Consider the following 18,781-nt stretch of genomic DNA (forward strand, 5'->3'; position numbering starts at 1 on the left):
CCGCGGGGTGATCCCCCCACACACGAGTGTGTCCCCGAGGCCACACGGCCCCCGAGCCGCCCCTTGGCCCGCCGGGGCTGGCGCACGCCGCGGAGGAGCCGCGGACATTGCGCAAGGGCGGCCGCGCTCCAGCTGCCGGCGCGGCCGCGGCCCCCCGCGCCCCCGCTCCGAGCGTGTTTGCTCAAAGCCTGTTTGCCCAAAATCTGTTTGCTCCAAGGCTGGTTTTGCTCTTCCCTTCCGCTCCACGTGATGCCTTGGGCCGAAAACTCTTAGTGCTGTGCGCGGGGAGCGCGGCTGCTCCGGCATGACCATCAGCTTGGCGCTGCGGGCGCTGGCCGTGCTGCCGCTGGGGCTGTGCTGGCTCCCTGAGGTGAGTCTGACCTCCGGCGCGGCCCTTCCAGGAACGCCGCGCTGCTTCTGGGAAAAGCTCAACAAAAAAAAAGAGATTCAAAAAGAAGGAGGGACGACGCGGTTGTAAGCCAAACTCCGTCCGAGCTCGCTAAGCACGAAGATAAAGCTGTTTCCCCTTGCGCAGCCCGTGCTTAGTAAAGCCACGAGGACTTGGCACTGGCGCTTGCTGAGCTGTTTGCTGGCGCTCCTTCCAGCTTAGGTCCAGGGAAGGGATAGTCTCGTGTCCGTTTGTTTTTCGTGAAAAAAACGTAAAGCTCTTCTTCTTCTTGCAGAAATTCCTCGGCGCTTTGGATGCGGAAGATGTTTTGTCTTACTTTGGAACCAGCTCGGTGCCTGATGGTATGAGGGCTCAGTCCTTCCTCGGTTTAGAACACATCTGTCTGTTCATTTCTAATCCCGTGTGGTTGACACTGATTACCAGCCCCTGATCCGACCAGCATTTGGTGTTTCTGAGTCCCGGTGCAAGCGAGACAATCTGGGTTTCAGGGTGAGAGTGGATGAAGAGATGTGCCCGAGTTTAAAATCTGCTGAAGGAGATGTGTTCAATCTCTTTGCGCATTCCTGCTGCAGTCCCCATTCTCTCTATTGGTGTTTTTCTACGAGATTAACACATCTTCTGACAAAAGCTGTAGACTAAGGGTAACTTTAAATACTTGTTTGTTTTTTTTTTTAAATAAATGCACAAAGAGATTTGAATTCTGGGTCTGGATTGATGATAGTTCAGAATAAAGGTATGTTTTGAAGTCTCAAATCCCTAAAGGAAGGGTGTTCCTTCCCATGTGAGTTCACCTGTGCTCATCCCAGTGTCTTTGTCTGCATTGTGATAATTCCCACTCAGATAAAATCCGCAGGACCAAAACTGTTTCAGCATTTTTAGATGAATTATTCTCCTTATTGAGAGAGCAAAAGCTCCAATAAATTGTGTGCCAGTTTCTGTTGTGCGTTCCCAGTCAGATTATCCTCACTTTGGAATACACAAAAGCACAGAAATTCTCTGGCTGTTGACTCCACCACCCCAAGAGGCCACAGTTGTCATTTGTAGGGTATTTTTTTTCTGGGGAGATTGACCTTACCTTGGGTGTTGGTGTATCCTTGTTTCTAGTAACTGCTCCCCTTGTTCTGGTCTTGTTTCATCTCTTCCAGTACCTGAGTTTGTTGTGGCTGAGCCAATTTGCCCTTGTCAGGAAGAACATTTTGGGCTTAGGCCCTGTCGGGTCCAGCACTGCTCCATCCAGGCCTGGGGCCAGCTCTATGCCTTTGAATTCCTAGAGGATCATGCCCTCCTTTCCTCCTCCTTTGTGAGCAGCCAGGTGGTGAACTCTTCCTTTATTTTACTGAAGAGATTCCCAGGGAACTGCTTTGCAGGTGGAAAGGCCCTGCAGCCTCCTGGGGCCAGGAGCAGAGTCACTTATTGTGAAGGGCAGCTGGTGAGTATGAGCAGAAACAGTCTTTGGGGGTTGACAGCTTCGTGCACCAAACGTGTGTGAACCACCCACTGAATAACTCTTTGCCATCTCCAGTGGATAGCAAATGTCTTTGGAATAACTCAGAGGTGGAATTTTATCTGCTTCAGCAAGGAGTTGTCACCGTGGGTGAGGAGAAGATTCACATCAGGCCGGTCAGGAGCAAAGACGTGGCTCTGCTGAAGGACCTCGGTTTCTCCAGCCCCCACATCCTCTTCAAAAGTGCTGCAAGAGAGGCAAAGCCAGCCAGAGGTAACAGCCATGGAGAGAGAGCTGTCTCCTGCTGGTGGCATTGCTTCCATGAACTCAGAGGAAAAATTTGTGTATACAAACACACGAGGAGACTTGAAACCCTTTCTCACCTCGCCGAGGTGTGACCAGAGTGTTGGATGTGGGTGGTGGTTATTTTGGTAGCACAGGTGTGTTGCTACAGCTCCTGACAGGTGAAAGACACCAGCAGAAGTGGGAAAGCTGGGCAAACCCCTGGAGAGGTGGACGTGCAGCTGAGTTATTGCAGCCTTTGGGGAGAGGGTGTGGATCTGTAGGACCTTCTATGGTGCATTTGAACCTCCTGGTGTCCCTTTGTGCTGTCCAGCAGGTCGGGCTCCTCCTCGCCTGCACAAGAGGGCTGAGGCAGCTGTCAAACATCTGGAGCTGATGGTGGTGGCAGGGCCAGATGTTTACTTGTACCACAAAGAGGACACGGAGCGATACGTCCTGGCCAACCTGAACATTGTGAGTGGCTCTGTGGTTGGGATCCTGGCCCTGCTCATGTGCAGGGCATTCCTCTGTGCTTCCCTGGGCATGAAATCCCCCAAATTCCTTTGTACAAGGAGCTGCATGAGTAAAAGAAGATCTTAGAGGATTTAAAACCCACATAGGAAATGGAGCTCTTAATTTCATTAATAATGTTGCAAGTTGTCTCACCCTGTTGCTTTCAGTGGGATGGAGCTAAATCCACTGAATCAATCTTATTTTTCACATTTCACTGTTTTATTTCTACTGCAGAATTTTCATGTCTCTTTTGCTACTATTAAGAATTTTTCTCTGTGTGTACTGCAGAAAAGTCTTTAGCATTCACTCTACCCTCTGAAACTTCATGCAGATCCTTCTCTCTGCTTCAGAGTATCTGACAAATCCAACCACTTCTCATCTCTTGACAGATTTATTCACATTTTTAGGACATATATTGGTGTTGTAGTTACCTTTGTCATGAGTGCAGCCCAGTTTTTGGGAACAGGGAGTGGGAGTTCCCAAGGCCTCTTCTTTATTGAATCCTTTCTGTCTCTTCTCAGGGAGCAGAGCTGCTTAGAGATGCCTCACTGGGGGCTCATTTCAGAGTTCACCTCATGCAAATGCTGGTTTTGAGAGAGCCAGAGGTAAGGGGAGGGCTGTGTTTGGGTGTTGTCCAAGCTCAAAGCTGTTTGCAATGTGCCAACCTGTGCCTTCCCTGCAGGCAGAGGTGAACATCACAACCAACATCACCTCCTCCCTCATCAGCGTCTGTGAGTGGAGCAAGAAGGTGAACCCCCAGAACGACTCTGACCCCCAGCATGCTGACATTGTCCTCTACATCACCAGGTGCTGAGCTCCCTGCCCTGGGAGGGACTGGGAAATAGGATTAGGTCGTTTTCTTCAGTTCTGCTTCTCTGAGGACATCAGGATTTTTTAACGTGGAATCATCACAAAATCTGGGCAGTGGGCACTCCTGTCAAAAGAAATGTTAGATAGCTGGCAAAGCTAGAGCAGGAAAGCTCAGATAAATTCAGCTGAATGTCTAGATCTGTTTTTTTTCAGTTGTGAGGGTTCTTTGCTCTTTCCTTTCTATGTCTCCCTTACTTTAGGTTTGACCTGGAACTGCCTGATGGGAACAAGGATCTTCGTGGAGTGACTCAGTTAGGGGGAGTCTGCTCCTCCTTCTGGAGCTGTGTCATTACCCAGGACACTGGCTTTGACCTTGGAGTCACCATAGCCCATGAGATTGGGCACAGGTCAGTAGGAAACTGCCAGTAGGTTTTATTCAGGTAAAAACAGTTTAAGGAAAGAAGCAAAAGGACCTCTTGACATAAAAGGGAATTTCCCACGGGTTATTCTAACCCTTTTGGTCATCATCATGGCTTATTTTGGAAAGAGTTCCTTGCATTTTTTGCATTCCTGCATGTTCTGTGACAATTAGAAGCTGCAAAGAGGAGACAAACCCTTTGTGACAGCAGTAAAAGGAAGGGCTGCAGAGGGAGCTCAGTCCTTGCTTAGAGAAGGCAGGCTGTGAGGGAATCCAGCCTCTGGGTTTCTTCTCCTCAGGGCTCTGTGCTGCTTCTGTTGCAGCCTTGGCATTGCCCACGATGGAGAGGGGAATCTGTGCAGCAGCAGTGGTTACATCATGGGCTCAGCAGGAAACCACAACAGCATCGACCTCACCTGGTCTCCGTGCAGTCGGGAGCAGTTCCTGACCCTTGTCAGGTAAGGGAATGGTTGAATTCCTCAGTTCCCTGTGCTGGGAGCTTAGGAGAGAAAAACTCAAAGAATAAAAAAAAATTACTGAAAAATAAGGAACAGTGGAAAGCTTGGGGCTTGTTTATTTCTTAGCACTTGTTGCTGAGGTTGAACCCAGTTTTTTGCTTCACATAGGTGGAAGTGGCTTTAGTTGGTGCCTGATGTGCCTGGGCTGAGTTGGATTTCTCAGACACTGGCTCAGCCTGCACATTTTATTTACAACATCAGAGCATCCAGGCTCAGACAGGCACTGCAGGCTGTGCTGGCTGGGTGCAGGACAGGAATGGGATTGAACTCCAGCAGCAGGGAACTGTGAGCATCTCCAGGCAGCTGCTGCAACTAAATCCATCCCAGCCCACAGCGAGCATGTGTTGTCTGGGAAAGCAGCAGCCAACTCCCAGAGTGAAACTCAGCACAAGCTTGCAAACATGTCCTTGTCCTCACTACCCACAGCTGGGAAAGTGTTATTCCTCATGTTTCTATCAGTACAGGCCAAACAAGCTGCTTGAATGACCTGCCGGACATGGACGGCAGCATCCCGGGGTGGAAGCCTGGCTTGTACTACGGAGCAGATGAGCAGTGTAAAATAGCCTTTGGGAGTGTGGCCACAGCTTGCACCTTCGCTGACAGCAATGTTGTAGGTAGAAAGTTTGTCTGTCTTGCTAGGGGCAGCAGGGAAATGCTCAGGAGCCAAAATTCGGGAGAAGGGGCTGGCAGCGTTTTTATTCTGAAGGGATAGAAGGTGCTTTTCTGCCACAGATCTCTTGGCAAAGCTTTCAAAATGTTTCCCTTCTCTCCATCACCTCCTTCCTCCTCATACATCTCCTGTAAGGTTTGCACAGTTGTGCTGTTGTGCACAGCTGGCAGCGCTGGGTGCACCCACTCAGGGTCCTGCCTTGGGGAGTTCTTGTTCGCTGGATTCCTCCAGCTTCTCTGCCACAGCTCAAATCCCTTTGTCTGCGAAGCACAGCATGTTTAATAGCTGCCATCTGGACATGTTTTGTTAATGAGGAAACACTAAGGTGGGTGAAACTTTAATTGCTTCAGTTGATCATCTTCCAGCATAACAGCTGGTGATCACTACAGTGATGATCTTTTGACTTGCCCACAGCTTTTGGCCAACAGCAGGAAAAATGAAGGACCTTGCATCACTGGGACATGCACTATTTAGACTCTTGGGACTGCTGTGTTGTTGAGCCTGACTCCCTGAACTCCCTGATTTTTTTTTGTCACACCAGGACATCTGTAAAGTTCTCTCATGCCATGTGGAGCCAGCAGACAAATCCAGCTGCACTCGGCTCCTGGTTCCCCTCCTGGATGGAACTGAGTGTGGGATCAACAAGGTAGGGGGGCTCCCACCAAGAGTGGGTGTGGGGGCTGTGGAGCTCAGACAGCAAAGCTTTGTCAAGTGTCTGGAAGGTACCTGGCACTCACTGCCAGGGAGCTAAAACCAGTCCTAAACTGGTACCATTATGCCCTGGTCTTGGTCTTTCCACTTTGTCCTTATCTCTGGAGTCACTTTGCAGTTCTATAGCCTGACATCTGAGCTCTCCTTCTACTTGAAATGACCTCCCTGCTCTTTGCTTTGACCCCAGCCTTATGTTAGACCCTAATTGGGAAGGGGACTCTTCAGCCTTTTGTGAGAAGGTGCCTCATTCACCTTGGGATTCTCTGTAACTGCCCTGCCAAAGACAGGGACTTGTGCCAACCTTTTAGACCCCAGCCCTGCTGTGTTCACTGCTGCCAGTTCTGTGTGTTTTTGGTCCTAGTGGTGCTCCAAGGGTCAGTGCAGCTCTCTGGAGGAGCTGAACCCCATGGCTGTGGTCCATGGGCACTGGTCAGCCTGGAGCCCCCTCTCCCCCTGCTCCCGCAGCTGCGGTGGGGGGGTGGTGCTGAGGCAGCGCTTCTGTAACAACCCCAGGTGAGACGTGGGCACCTGGCTGTGCTCAGGGCCTCTGGGCTGAGTCTTCGTCTTTGCTTGGGACAAACCTGCCTCTGTTGAGGAATTCTGTCGTTTCCAGGCCTGCTTTTGGGGGGCAGGAGTGCCACGGTGCCAGCATGGAAGCACAGGTGTGCAATACACAGGTAATGGAGCTCAGCAGCATCTGAACTTCTGTCTTACTGCTGAATCTGTTGAGGGCTGGGTGTTTTGTGACTGTCCTTCCCACAACTGACTGCTCTGGTAAAGACCTCGTGTGCAGCCTCCATCTGTCTGACGGCAGGAGAGGTATTTGTGCCATGGAAGGCCAGCAGGATTATTTAATAGCATTGTTCACATGTAATGAAACATTTTCTCTATGCCCCAAGAGTAGGACAGATGCTGAGAAAATAGTGATTCACAATGATGGTTTTCCTCAGAGGTGCTTTCCTGTATTATTCCTGTTTTCCTTATCTATTTATTTTGTATAAATTGCAAAGATAGCAGCTTCCAAGCACAATTCTCTGCACCTCCTGCAGCCTCCCTTTAAAGTGGTTTTTCTTTCTTCGCAGTTGTTTGAGTGTTTTAGTCACCAGCCACTGCGTTTTGCCTTTAGCTAGAGGGTTAAATGTCAGTGCTCAGTCACTTCCTTTCCTTACTCAATTATCTCTCTGGGATCCAGGCCTGTCTGATCACTCAGCAGGACTTCATGACTGAACAGTGTGCAGCAACAAATTTAAAGCCACTGTACCTTGATGTAGAAACTCCGTCCTTTTATACCTGGACCTCTGCTGTTGGCTTTGCCAAAGGTAAGGAATGTCTGGAAGCTCAGTTTGTGCTCATGGACCTGTCTGTACTTTGCAATGAAAAGGCTGTTTCACTGAGTACTTTGGTTTCCACATGAAACCTGGGTGCTTTCTGAGAGATCACAGAATCTCAGAATGATTGGGTTGGAAGGGACTTTAAAACTCATCCCACCATGGCAGGGACACCTTCCACTATCCCAGGTTGCTCCAAGCCCTGTCCAATCTGGGCTTGGGCACTTCCAGGGAGTCCACAGCCTCTCTGGGCTTTTCCCCATTGCTTGATGAGCAGCCATGTGCCTTCCTGAGAGAGTAACTCCTTCCTTGTGCCTGCCTGCTCCAGGGGACCTGCTCTGCAAGCACATGTGCAGGGCTGTGGGCAAGGAGTTCATGGTGAGCCGCGGGGACAGTTTCCTGGATGGAACCAGGTGTGAGCAGGATGACACGGAGCACCACGGGGATCTCCACCTGTGTGTGATGGGGAGATGCAGAGTAAGTGACTGGGGAGTCCAGGTGAGCCCCTGACAGGTGATCTGCACCAAAGGAGTCAGGGGAGATCGTGCTGGGAAAAAAGACGGTGTCCCAAACGACAGAAAGAGCTCTCCTCAGAAGAGAGTTTTGTTCTTGGTGTGTTGGATGGAGTCCAAAAATCTACTGTTCTGTCTGTGCATCCAATGCCCTCTAGATAAGACATTCTGCTAATTATGCAGTAACCGCACAGGGCTATTCATCCCTAATCCAAGAAGCAATTGGTTTATGTGTTGGTGGAGGAGACATCATTAGCTGCTCAGCTTGCCTGCTGTAATTAGCCCCATAAAACGCTGACTGGCTTGGAGGGAAGTTCCATGACTTGAATCACTGAGTCAGTGGCAAGATAAGGAGCAAAACCTGGGGATCACAAGGCAACAAATTGATTTTTGGAGTATTGCTGATCGAAACTGAAGTATAACTCGTGGAGTTTTTTTCTGCATTGGACCTGAGGAAGGCATTCTTTCCTGATGACCTTGGATCCAACTCCCCCGCGCTGTCTGCATTTGAGGAACTGCTCAGTGCTGACCCGGGTGGATGTTTTCTGTTGTTTCTTTACATTCCCAGAATACTCCCTGTAAATTTTATGTTTTTCTCATTATCCTCGTGCTCACCATGTTTTGTGGAGTGTTTCCCCCCATGAACAGCAGAGGGTGTAGGCACAACCTGTTCTGGTTTTGGCTGTTTTATTGGCAGCAGTGATAAATATGCATGTTATGGCAGCTTCCAAAGCCTGGGGATCAGTGGCTCCAGCATAAATTCAGCAGTTGCACATGTTTTGCTGTTAAGCCTGCTGAGATCCTCCTGTAGCTTTGTGTAAATTAGTCTTATTCGTGGGAATGGGGATAGAATCTCTCTTCTGAGTTCCATGGGACTGAAGTGATGTGAGATAGGTTTGGCTTTGGAGTCTGGGGAGCTAAAGATTCCTTTAGAACCTGCCATTCATGTTTAGTGTTCTCCTGGGCTTTTGTTTTTTCCTCCCTTCCTCCCTCCCTCCAGAAAGAGTTCGTAGAAGAGAGCACAGGGCTTTAGGTTTAGGTCACAGGAGAGATTTTTTTGGGCTGCTTCTTGTGGGAAAGAAAATGTCACAGTTACTGAGAGCTGTGCTCTCAGCTAAGACCTCCCAGCCCCTGGCTTTGCACGCTGTTGTCCAGTGGCAGCTCTAGGTACAAACCCATCTTTCTCTTTGTTGTCTTCCTGAATCCAAATTCCAAATGGAAAGGGCAGTTTCAGGAGCTCAGGCAATGTTGCTGTTGCTGGCTTGTTTTCTCAGAAGAGGCCAGGCTGACAGACTCTCCCCTCTGCTCAGGCGTTCGGGTGTGACGGCCAGATGGGCTCCAGGAAGGCCATGGATCCCTGCAAGGTCTGTGGGGGTGACAACTCCACTTGCACCGGAGTGAGTGGATCCTACACAGAAGGGAAAGCTGGAGGTGTGTAGTCCTCCCCCTCAGGCTCTGCTCTGTTTGTGTGCTGTGTGTTTGTGTGCAGTCAGTGTCCCAAATCTTCTGTATATGACTTCTCCCTTCTGCTTGATTTCATTTTATGGAGGGTGTGGCGATGGGTTTTGGGTGGTCAGTGCTGAGGGAGGTAGGCAGAATGCCTTTTTCTGTCATAATTCTCTGGATGTGGATCAGAAACGTAACTTTTTGGGAAGTCCCATAAATTGTTGGGAGCTGGGAGTGATATCAGATCACAGAATGATAAATATCCCAGATTGGAAGGGATCCACAAGGATCATTGGGTTCAGCTCCTGGCCCTGCATAGGACAGCCCACCAGTCCCACCGTGTCCTTGAGAGTGTTGTCCATGCTTCCTGAGATGTTAAATTTGGCAACTGGTCTGGCTCTTGCAGTCTCATGTAGATATATTAGCAGAGAACCTAAAAAGAACCAAAGAAATGTGACAACGGGACACAGAAAGCAGCTCAGTTGTGTTTGCTGTGTCACCATCACTGTGTTCCAGGCAAGGAGCAGGGTCAGGGTGAATTTAGGAGTCGAGCTGGCAATCCCCATCCTTTCCCACAGTTTCAGGGATGGCAGGTGACCAACAGCTTTCCCCTTTCCACCCTTCCAGAGTACGTGACATTTCTGTCCCTGCCCTGCAACACCACCTCGGTCCATGTCACCAACAGGAGGCCTCTCTTCACACACCTGGGTGAGTGCAATGAAAAGGAGAGGAGGGGAAGCAGGCAGGGCTGAGAGGAGCTTGTGCAAACAACAAAGAAATGGAATTTTTGGTGCTCCATTTTGCTTCTGGGGTGCTCTCCATTGGGAAGCCCCATGGGATGCCAAACTTGGATCAGACTTGGTTCCTACCACATGGGCAGCCAGCAGCTCCCAGCACCAGGAGATCCTGGTGACCACATCATGGCTCTTAACCTCACTGCTCCTCTGGCTTCTCCAGCTGTCAAGGTTAAAGGAGAGTACGTGGTGGCTGGAAAAGGAAAAATCTCACAGAATGTCACCTACCCGTCAGCTCTGGAGGACAAGCAGATCAAATACCGAGTGTTTCTCACCCAGGACAGCCTGCCAAGCCTGGAGGAAATCCACGTGGATGGGCCAACACAGGGAGAAATTGAAATACAGGTGAATTAAAGCAGCAGAGTTGGAATGGGGCCAGTCAGAAGTGGCCTGGTTTGGGTGGCTTTGCTGCAGAATCCAGGTGTGGTGGATTCAGGTGACTTTGTGTCCAAGGCTGGGGGAGATTGGGTTCCCTGGAGAGTGATAGTGTTGCTCTTCTTGGGAATGGCTGCCCACAGGCTTCCTGCAGCTCTGGGGGTGGTTGTGTGGGGAAAACCACACTGAGTTAAACCTTCTGCTTGGCTTAATCACTTTCAGTGCCCCAAATTCACAGGGTGGGTGCTCTGACTGCATCTGGCTGGGACTGAGGCATTGCAGTGAGGCTGAGGATTGGATGGAAAGAAGAGAGACTGGCTTCTCCTTCCTCCATCCTAAGAAATAAATCCAAGTTTTCTTGTGCATTGACCACAGTTTTTCCTTCCCCAGGTCTACAGGAGGTACACAAAAGAATATGGCAATGTCACCAACCCAGACATCACCTTCAGCTACTTTGTCCCCAGGGAGAACCTGACCCATGTGTGGATTCCCCAGCAGGGCCCGTGTTCAGCGACCTGTGGGGAAGGTGAGGCAGCAGGATTCAGTCCCTACTTTTTATGGAGCCTTCTGCTTTGGTCTGAACTGAATTTCAAAGCAGATTGTTGGAGAAGATTGCTGCAGTTGCTTGTGCTCAACTGAACCAAAGGAAAGAGTGGTAGAGCTTTTGAATTAAATTAACAAATCAGCAAATGAGCTGAATCATCAAAATGATACTGAAAATGTTTGATCATGGAGAGGATTTTAAAACAGGTTTCACTGAACTCTTGGTTTTAAGACTAAATAATTTCCTGAGATGTTTCAATGTTACTGAAGACTGTAATTTGAAGTTTGGCTAAACATCAGAAGTCTGAGACCAAAGGGGTATCTGGTGTCTAACTAAAGCCTCAGAGCTAATTATGAAACTTCCTTCTTAGCATTCTATTCCTGTGCCATGGCTAATCCTTTCTGTCTCCCTGAAGGAATCATAATGCAGATTGTAACAGTTCACTCTGATAGATGGCCTGACACCTTGTTTACCAGATAACTCAGATGACACTGCCAGGCCTCTCAAGACTTCTGTGACAAGGATTTAGAAAATGCATTAATGAATATTTATGGCAGTCAATCTACACAACTAGTTATGCCTGGAGAGCTTTTCTCCAGCAAATCCCCCAGGTGGACTGATTGCTGAAACCCTGAAGTAAAGAGCTCAAAATGCTCCAGAGCCCCCAGCTAATGCAGCCACAAACAGAAAAAAGAATGAGAAACTCAGGACTTAAAGTAACAGAAAGTTGGGAATCTGGGCTGAAATTGCACTTTGAGGGCTGAAAGTGATGCACAACCCTCCTTAGGTATAGCCATTATTATAAAACAAGGAGGGTAGAGCAAAGATAAGGCTGCTGGTGAATTCTGGACATTTGGTGCTCAGGGTTATGCTGCTTGAGATTCCGGAATGCCTGGCTCTCCTTTTAGCCCATTCACTGAAAGGAGACTCCTTTTAGCCTTGCTTGTAATTTCTTTGAGTTTGACTTTTCATCTGCTTTGCTTTTCATGTCCATTATCATTAAAAATCTTCTTTATAGCTGTAGCTTATGAATATTTCATTCCTTGCCTGCTGCAGGCACTGGAATTCTCCAGTTTCTCTCCCAGTGCCTCTGGTTTTGGCTGTTGGTGATGCCTTTGAGGAGGTTGGTGCTGTTTGAGCACAAGGGCTGTGTGGTGATATTACCTGGTCACTTCTACACGATGGCATTTAAAAGCAGCTCCCTCCTAGAGCTTATTTGCTGTCCCTCATCAGTCATATCATTAGCAGGAGTTTGTTCCAAATTATGACTGATATCCTTGTTCTTTCAAAAGGCCAGTTTAGAGCAACCTTTTCAATTTGGCAGTGGGTTATCAGTCAAACTTCTCCTCTGCTGAGGTGCTCACCTTGGAAGATCACTTTAAAACTCTTGTTATATCACAAAGAAGGGGTTTGTGTGTTTACAGGAGGTCTGAATTCCCACACACCCCGTTTTCTTATCCAGGTGATGGAGTAAAGCAAAATCAGACTTCCTGTATTCCTGCATCTGCCTTCCATAACAGAGAGGAGCTGTTCACTTTGGTTAAAACTTCAATTCCTTTTCCTTTTATGTCCCAGGGGTGCAGCCAGTGACCCACGTGTGCTTTGATCAGACCAAGAATGAAGTCACAGAGGATCAGCATTGTCTGGGGCTGCCACAGCCCCTCCCAGAGCACAAGCCCTGTGCCCTGGAGCCGTGCCTCTACAGGTTGGTGTTCCTGGGAGCTCAGCTCAATTCCTACTTTTCTCTGCCACTTAACTCAGGCTCTGTATTTGTGTCGTGCAAGGTCAAAAAAAAAAGGAGAAGTATGAAGTAGTTTCCTCCTAATTATAACAGATCCCAAACCACATTTTGTCTTTCCTGGTCCTGTGAGATAATTGGGATGTCAGCTGAAGGAATGGGAAATAGTCCTTCAGTGTTTTACAGTAATCTGCTAAATGAAGGGACTTTGAGGGTATGGCCAGAAGAAGATGCCTCTCACTTCCTTTCCAAGATGGTGCCAACAAAGAGGGTTGACCCTTGTGTTGATTATTTGGGAAGGAGGACCAAGGGCCAAGCCTGCCCTCAGAGACATTTTAGTGTCCAATAAAAAGTGATTGCACTGTGAACTATAGCCCCTTAGCTTAGGTGCTTTTAGTCCTTGAAAGCTGTCAGTGAAAGGACTTAACTTGTCCCCTCAGCCACATCCAGACAAAGCTTTTCAAACAAGAAGCTGAATACTCTGCATGCCCCATTTCTGTAACCAGTGGCCTGAGTAATAAACCTCCCTGACCCAGATGGGAATTGGGGTGATGCAGTTGCCTCCCTCTTAGGTGGAAGCTGTCTCAGAGAGATGAATGCTCTGCTGTCTGTGGGACTGGAGTTGCCCAGCAGAACCTGACCTGTGTGCAGTTCCATGCTGGCCTGGAGACTGTGGTGGATGACAGCTTGTGCCCAGCAGAAGAAAAACCCCTCTCCCTTCTGCCATGTGTGGTCAATGTCTGCCCTTTGGGCTGGGACAAAGTGAGTTTTGCTGGCTTGGCTTTTCAGGAACCTCACTGGGAGCTTTGTACTTTTATCCACCAGTTAAGAACCACCAGCTTACTCCTGGAGCCTGCAGGGTGGTTTACACCACTGCTCTGCCCAGTTAAAAGTTCATCCTGTCACTTTAGACAGCTCCATCCCTCTTTAACTATGCTGCTGGATTCCTCAGTTCATCGTGGTGGTTTGTTTAGGGCAGCTGTTTTTTGCTCTGTTCTGAGGAGGAAGATGCACACTTACTTCAGCCTCTGGAGTCACATGGGCATGTCCAGCTGGAAAATCGGACTGTGTATGTCTGGAGCCCTGTAGCTGGGGAGTGTTCTGTCTCCTGTGGTAGAGGTGAGGCCTTTCTGTGCTGAGGGAAGTGTTGTTTGGCTGTAGCTGTGAGTTCAGTGCCTGGGAACCTCGGGGCCTTTCCTCCTCTGCAGTTCTAAGTGTAGCTGTGATCACAATTCTTTTGGAACAGGCTCAGACAGAATAATTTAGAGGGTGGTGTGGCTGCTGCTGTGCTTCAGAGCTGGGGGGGTGAGTGCAGTGAGAGTACCATGGCTTGGGCAGAGTTTGCTTGTTTTGTACGCACAGATGTGACACTTCTGATCCATTTTCAACCCTTGCATCCAAACCATGCAGTCAGATCGCTTCCCTTCCTAGGTAAGACTCAGCTGCACTATGTTTGTGTGGCTTTTGACACCAAAGAAGAAACCCAGGACGAAAACTGTCAGCCAGTGCCAAAGCCAGAGAGCAGGGTGGAAATCTGTGATCTCAACCCCTGCCCACCAAGGTAAAGCAGTTACCAGGAGACAATGAGACAGTGAGGGGTCTTTCCTTTCTCTCTCTGTCTGCAGCGACATGGTAAAGGAAGGGTCAGGCTACTCTCCCCTTCTCTGGGAGCACAGCCAGCTGCAAAAACTGTAGCACTGCTCCATACTCAGCAAAGTCAGAGTCTTTCCTGGGCTGGTCCATCTCAGACAGAAATAAGTGTAGGACTCAGAGGCTGAGTCCAGAGAAGAACTGAAAACCTCTCGATCCCTTGTTACTCTGGGGAAGCAGGAACAAATCCATGGCTGCAAAAGGTGGTGACACATTTGCCAGCTGTACAGTTTCCACAGAGCATCAAGGAAAGTAGCAAGAATTAAATACTCTCAGAATCTGGAACCCCTGCTCTGAAAACTGAAGGAAATGCATTGCACTTTCCTTCGGATTTGTGGTGAGCTTGCCCTGCCCTATTTGCTGTGGGACTGGAAAGCTACTGGAGGTTTTCTTACAGGATGCCACTCCCAGGGCCTCTGGGTCTGATCCTGATCTCAGAGTTCAGTGGTGTGTGTGTTTTGGAGTGAGATAAGATTGTTTCTGCAGTTAAGCCTGCGAGTGTCACCCTGGGGAGGGCAGTGATGGACACAGAGTAAGATTCAGTGTGGATTTGAAATCTGTGGGCTGCAGGCAAAATGGGAATGCCCTCTGTATCCAACTCCAAACCTGCTCCAGGCTGCAGTCCAAGTACCACAGACCATGTGAGGCAGAGGATGAAGAAGGAGGAAGGGTGAGGGAGCTGCAGTGCCTTTTCTGCAGTGAGAGGCAGGGTGGGGATTCATCACTAACTCCCTTTTTGTCCTCCCTGCCCTGTCAGGTGGAAGGTCACCCCAGCTGGGCCCTGCTCCTCCAGCTGTGGGCTGGGCTTAGCAGTGCAGCTGGTCACCTGTGTGCAGATCCTGCATGGCCAGGAGGTGTTGCAGGAGGAACATTTGTGCCCTGTGGCAGAGAAGCCCCTCACCAGTGTCCCCTGTGTCATCCGAACGTGCTCTTACGAGTGGAGCTTCAGCGAGTGGTCAGAGGTACCTGCTCCCCTTCAGATGCAGCACTTTCCCAGCTCTTCCCTTCCCTGGGGAGAAATAACAACTCCTGCCTTGTCTCTTGGCTTCCCACAGAAATGCTGAACTGTTTCCAGGGATGTTTTCTGTCCTTTCTACTGCCCTGTGTTTAGCAGCTGTAGGTTTGCTTCCCACCTTCCTCAGCTAAAGTTTTGGCTGCAGCTTCGAAATGGTTTTGGCATGTTTTCTCCTGGAATGCAGATATTTGGGGGAGGTTTTTTTTTTTTAGGAAGTGGTTCTGCAATTTAAATATATAGTTTGGAAGGTCCCCTGGAAGGTGGAGCATCTTATAGCTGATGGAACAAGAGCACTGACAGGGCAGGTGGTAGAAGAGCATCAGTGAACCCCCCCCCAGATCATGCGTGAGCTTATCAATGCATTGATTTCCAAACACCAACTGCAATGCTGCAACAAAAGCCTGTGGGTTTGTTCTTTGCAGTGTTCAACATCCTGTGGGAATGGCATTCAGACCAGGCAGGATTTCTGCCTCAGCTCTCTGACCCACAAGCCCGTGAACCCCCTTTTCTGCCGGCGCTTCCCCAAGGCCATCGTGGTGCGTGGCTGCTCCGCAGGGCCCTGTCCTGAGCAGGAGGGGACCCTGTCCCCTGGGGCAGAGCTGCAGCCAGTGACACCAGCCACACACCTGACAACAGCTGCAGCTGCCAAAGAGCACAGACACAAGGATCTGGATGTCCCTCTGGAGCAGACAAAGCCCGGTGGAGGTGAGGAGATCACCGCCAAAAGGAGCTTCCTGTGTGCAGCTGGGCTGTGGTGATCCTGCTGCCAGACAGGGACAGGAGCATGGGAGGGAATACATCTGGCTGGGAGGGAAAACCTGCTGTTCCAGCACGTCCATGTTACCTGAGCTAGGAACAATAACTCCCTTCCCTGTGCTTGCCAAAACTCTTTTGACTGCGGAGCCTGTGGGACAGCAGCTCAAGACTTCAGGGAGTGTTTAGACAACACTCTTAGGCGCATGGTGTGATTCCTGGGGTAGTCCTGTGCAGGGCCAGGAGTTGGACTCCATGACCCTTGTGGGTCCTTTCCAGCTCAGGATGTTCTGTGGTTCTGGGATTCTATGACTCTTCCTGTGCTTTACCCAGAATACGTGACCTTATCTGTTCATTGTGCCACAACGAGAATTGTTTTCCTGTAGATCCTCTGGGTGTGTTTCTCACCTGTCTCTACTGTCCAGGTGTCTGTGGAAACCTCTTTCTCAATGCCACTGGCATCATCAACATGACAGGAGTGGAGAGCAGGGGCTGCACGGTGGCCATCGGGCGTCCCCTGAGGGAGGAGATCTCGGTGACCATCCTGGAGAGCTCCCTCAACTGCACTGCAGGTACTGCCCGGAGCTCTGGGATCCGGCCTGGCCCTTTGGCAAAGCTGCATCTCCAGATTTTCTGGTGCCTTGAGAAGCTCTGGGGAGCCCCTGTAATCTCTGAAACCATTTTATTCAGTTTTTCTGTTCCACCAAGTTGTTGCCGGATGGAGCAAAATGAAGATGCTGCTTGTCCTCCCCTCACACAGTGGTTTCTTACCTGTTTTGTTGGCAGATGTGAGATGAAAGGAGCTTATGGGGTTAAAGAAGCTCCTTGTTCTGGCCTGTTCTAAAACTAATGTACCCTCTAGCTGGAATCAGCAGTTAGATCAGTTAACTGGCCTGTTCTCATGACAGATTTTGATAAGATAGAAACAAGAGGCAGAAATTACTTGATTCCAGACCTGCATAAGAGAGACTGTGGCTTTGACTTCAAATAAAAGTGTTTCTGGGCCCTGTGCTCATCCATTCCAGGTGAGGTCCTGCTGTTTTCTGGGCGAATGATGTGGCGGACAGGCTGCAGGAAGCTTCCTCTGTCACTGATAAATTCCAGAACCAACACACTGATTGTGAAACAGCGCGTTGTGCTGCCAGGAAACGGGGTCGTTCTGCAGTACAGCAGCAGAACTGCAACCAAAAAATATTACCAAGGTACCGTACTGAAAGCTTTGCTCTTGCTTTAGGTGAAGGCCCACAGAGTTCCATGAATGGTGGTTGCCTGTGGAAATCTATGGAAACCTTGCCTCATTTTTAGCAGCTAACAGTCCCCTTCTTTAGGAGTGTTGGAATCAGTATTAATTGTGGGCTCCCCCTTTGTTTTAAAGCAAACCCCCCACAGGTGTTTGCTGATGCTTGAAGGTTCCCAGGTGAAAATCCCTACAGAAACTGTTCTGCATGTGTTTAATTTAAGTGATTTCTTCTCTTGGAGGTGCTGGATACTTCTCTAAGCCGTTTTCTCTTCTCCCTTTGCCCTGTCAGACTGTGACCAGCAGCTGTTTGGCCCCCAGGGTGAGATAGTGAATCCTGTGCAGTTGCCTGATGAGAGGCAGGGGGTGGTGTGCCGGACTTTCATCACCGTGGCTCCGCGGCAGCGCATCTCCATCCGCGCCCTCAACACTGACCTGGGCCCCGAGGGCAACCACACACACTTCAACTACATCCTGGTGAGGAGGCAGGAGCTCCAGTGGGGTGCTTTGGATGGGAACAAACCCATCTCCATTAGAGATTTCCACCCAGATGCACAGTTCAGGGACTCTGATCTCTGTTGTGTAATTGTAGATGGGAATGAGAGTTTCTGATGTCAGCTCTATTTCTTCTAACCTTGGTGGCACAGCTTTTCCCTGAGTGACCAATCTGCAAGTCTCCAGTGTTTTTTAGGTACTTATTTCATGTGTAGCCTGCTGAGATAAAATGGTTTGGTTTTTTCTTCCTGCAGGTCCGGGATGTCAGCACCATGAAGACAGTGGTGTTCCGAGGGAAGCAGCAATTCCTGTGGCAGTCAACAGGAAGCCAGGCTGAAATTGAATTCCATGAAAATGTTAAAGATCACAGAACCCGTTTCTGGGCTGAATATCACGCTATTGAGCCCAAATAAAAGCACTGCCCTGAGAAAGGCCCAGTTAGTCACTGCTGTGCCTGCTCGCAGCACACTTTTAATCTCACAATTGCTTCCTCCTCTGTTGAGTAAGAACAAAGTCTGCTGATTCCTTTGGGGTCTCAGCTTGATAAAGATCATACAAAGGACATGTAACCCCCAAATATTTAGCAAATCTTCCTCATATGGATTTTCTGTCTGATTTGGTTGGCATTAATGCAGTTTACACATCTGCAGGGGGTGACTTGGGCACTGGAGTATCAGTGCCCCTGTAATGTGGTGGGACCTTTTAGGACAGTCATTTGATTTCTTGGTGTTCCAGTATAAACCACTGTACAGCACAAGTAATGTTTTAGCCATTAAATTCACTCTCTTGCAGTGTAAATGCCCCTCAAATCTGAGGCACAGTGAAGTTCTGGAACGGAATAAAGAAGGCAAAGATGTGTATGAGGATAAACTGCCAGCACAAGGAGATGTGTGGGGTGGGCAGTGCCACCCTAGGACTGGTCACTCAAAGCTTGAATGTCTTCAGAAGCTGGCTGAAGTGACAGCTGGCTTTATGTGGGAGGACTAAATGACATCCTGAGGTCCCTCCCCAGCCGCCCTTTCTGTGGTGCTACTGTTGGATATCTGACAGTGGTACCACCACTTCTTTTCTGTGAGAAAATAAAAGAATTCTGTCTCTTAATCCCAGGTTTGATGCCAG

At 49.3% G+C, this 18,781-nt stretch overlaps 1 protein-coding gene across 1 annotated transcript; it reads left to right on the plus strand.

Annotated features, from left to right (window-relative positions):
* Nucleotides 1–258: 258 nt before the first annotated feature.
* Nucleotides 259–18,093, plus strand: ADAMTS13 (ADAM metallopeptidase with thrombospondin type 1 motif 13). The gene is made up of 29 exons (XM_066201532.1): nucleotides 259–370; nucleotides 684–750; nucleotides 1,555–1,838; nucleotides 1,985–2,126; nucleotides 2,473–2,609; nucleotides 3,170–3,253; nucleotides 3,331–3,455; nucleotides 3,719–3,865; nucleotides 4,200–4,334; nucleotides 4,854–5,004; nucleotides 5,606–5,710; nucleotides 6,137–6,288; nucleotides 6,389–6,452; nucleotides 6,968–7,094; nucleotides 7,432–7,580; nucleotides 8,926–9,046; nucleotides 9,689–9,769; nucleotides 10,019–10,200; nucleotides 10,621–10,756; nucleotides 12,350–12,479; nucleotides 13,085–13,274; nucleotides 13,514–13,631; nucleotides 13,944–14,073; nucleotides 14,920–15,124; nucleotides 15,600–15,882; nucleotides 16,356–16,502; nucleotides 16,956–17,132; nucleotides 17,460–17,644; nucleotides 17,917–18,093. Exons 1-29 carry the CDS (start codon nucleotides 305–307, stop codon nucleotides 18,073–18,075), a joined length of 4,179 nt encoding a protein of 1,392 aa, XP_066057629.1. The 5' UTR covers nucleotides 259–304; the 3' UTR covers nucleotides 18,076–18,093.
* Nucleotides 18,094–18,781: the final 688 nt, after the last annotated feature.

The sequence above is a fragment of the Chamaea fasciata genome, unplaced genomic scaffold, assembly GCF_029207755.1.
Source record: "Chamaea fasciata isolate MVZ Bird 193981 ecotype frontalis unplaced genomic scaffold, bChaFas1.0.hap1 SCAF_20, whole genome shotgun sequence".
Taxonomy (NCBI): Eukaryota; Metazoa; Chordata; class Aves; order Passeriformes; family Sylviidae; genus Chamaea; species Chamaea fasciata.

Excerpts from the sequence above, each read along its gene's own strand:
- ADAMTS13 (XM_066201532.1), top strand. The coding sequence starts at position 305 with ATGACCATCAGCTTGGCGCTGCGGGCGCTGGCCGTGCTGCCGCTGGGG. Across the intron at positions 751-1,554 it reads AACCAGCTCGGTGCCTGATG|TACCTGAGTTTGTTGTGGCT; the intron begins GTATGAGGGCTC and ends CATCTCTTCCAG. Across the intron at positions 4,335-4,853 it reads CAGTTCCTGACCCTTGTCAG|TACAGGCCAAACAAGCTGCT; the intron begins GTAAGGGAATGG and ends TGTTTCTATCAG.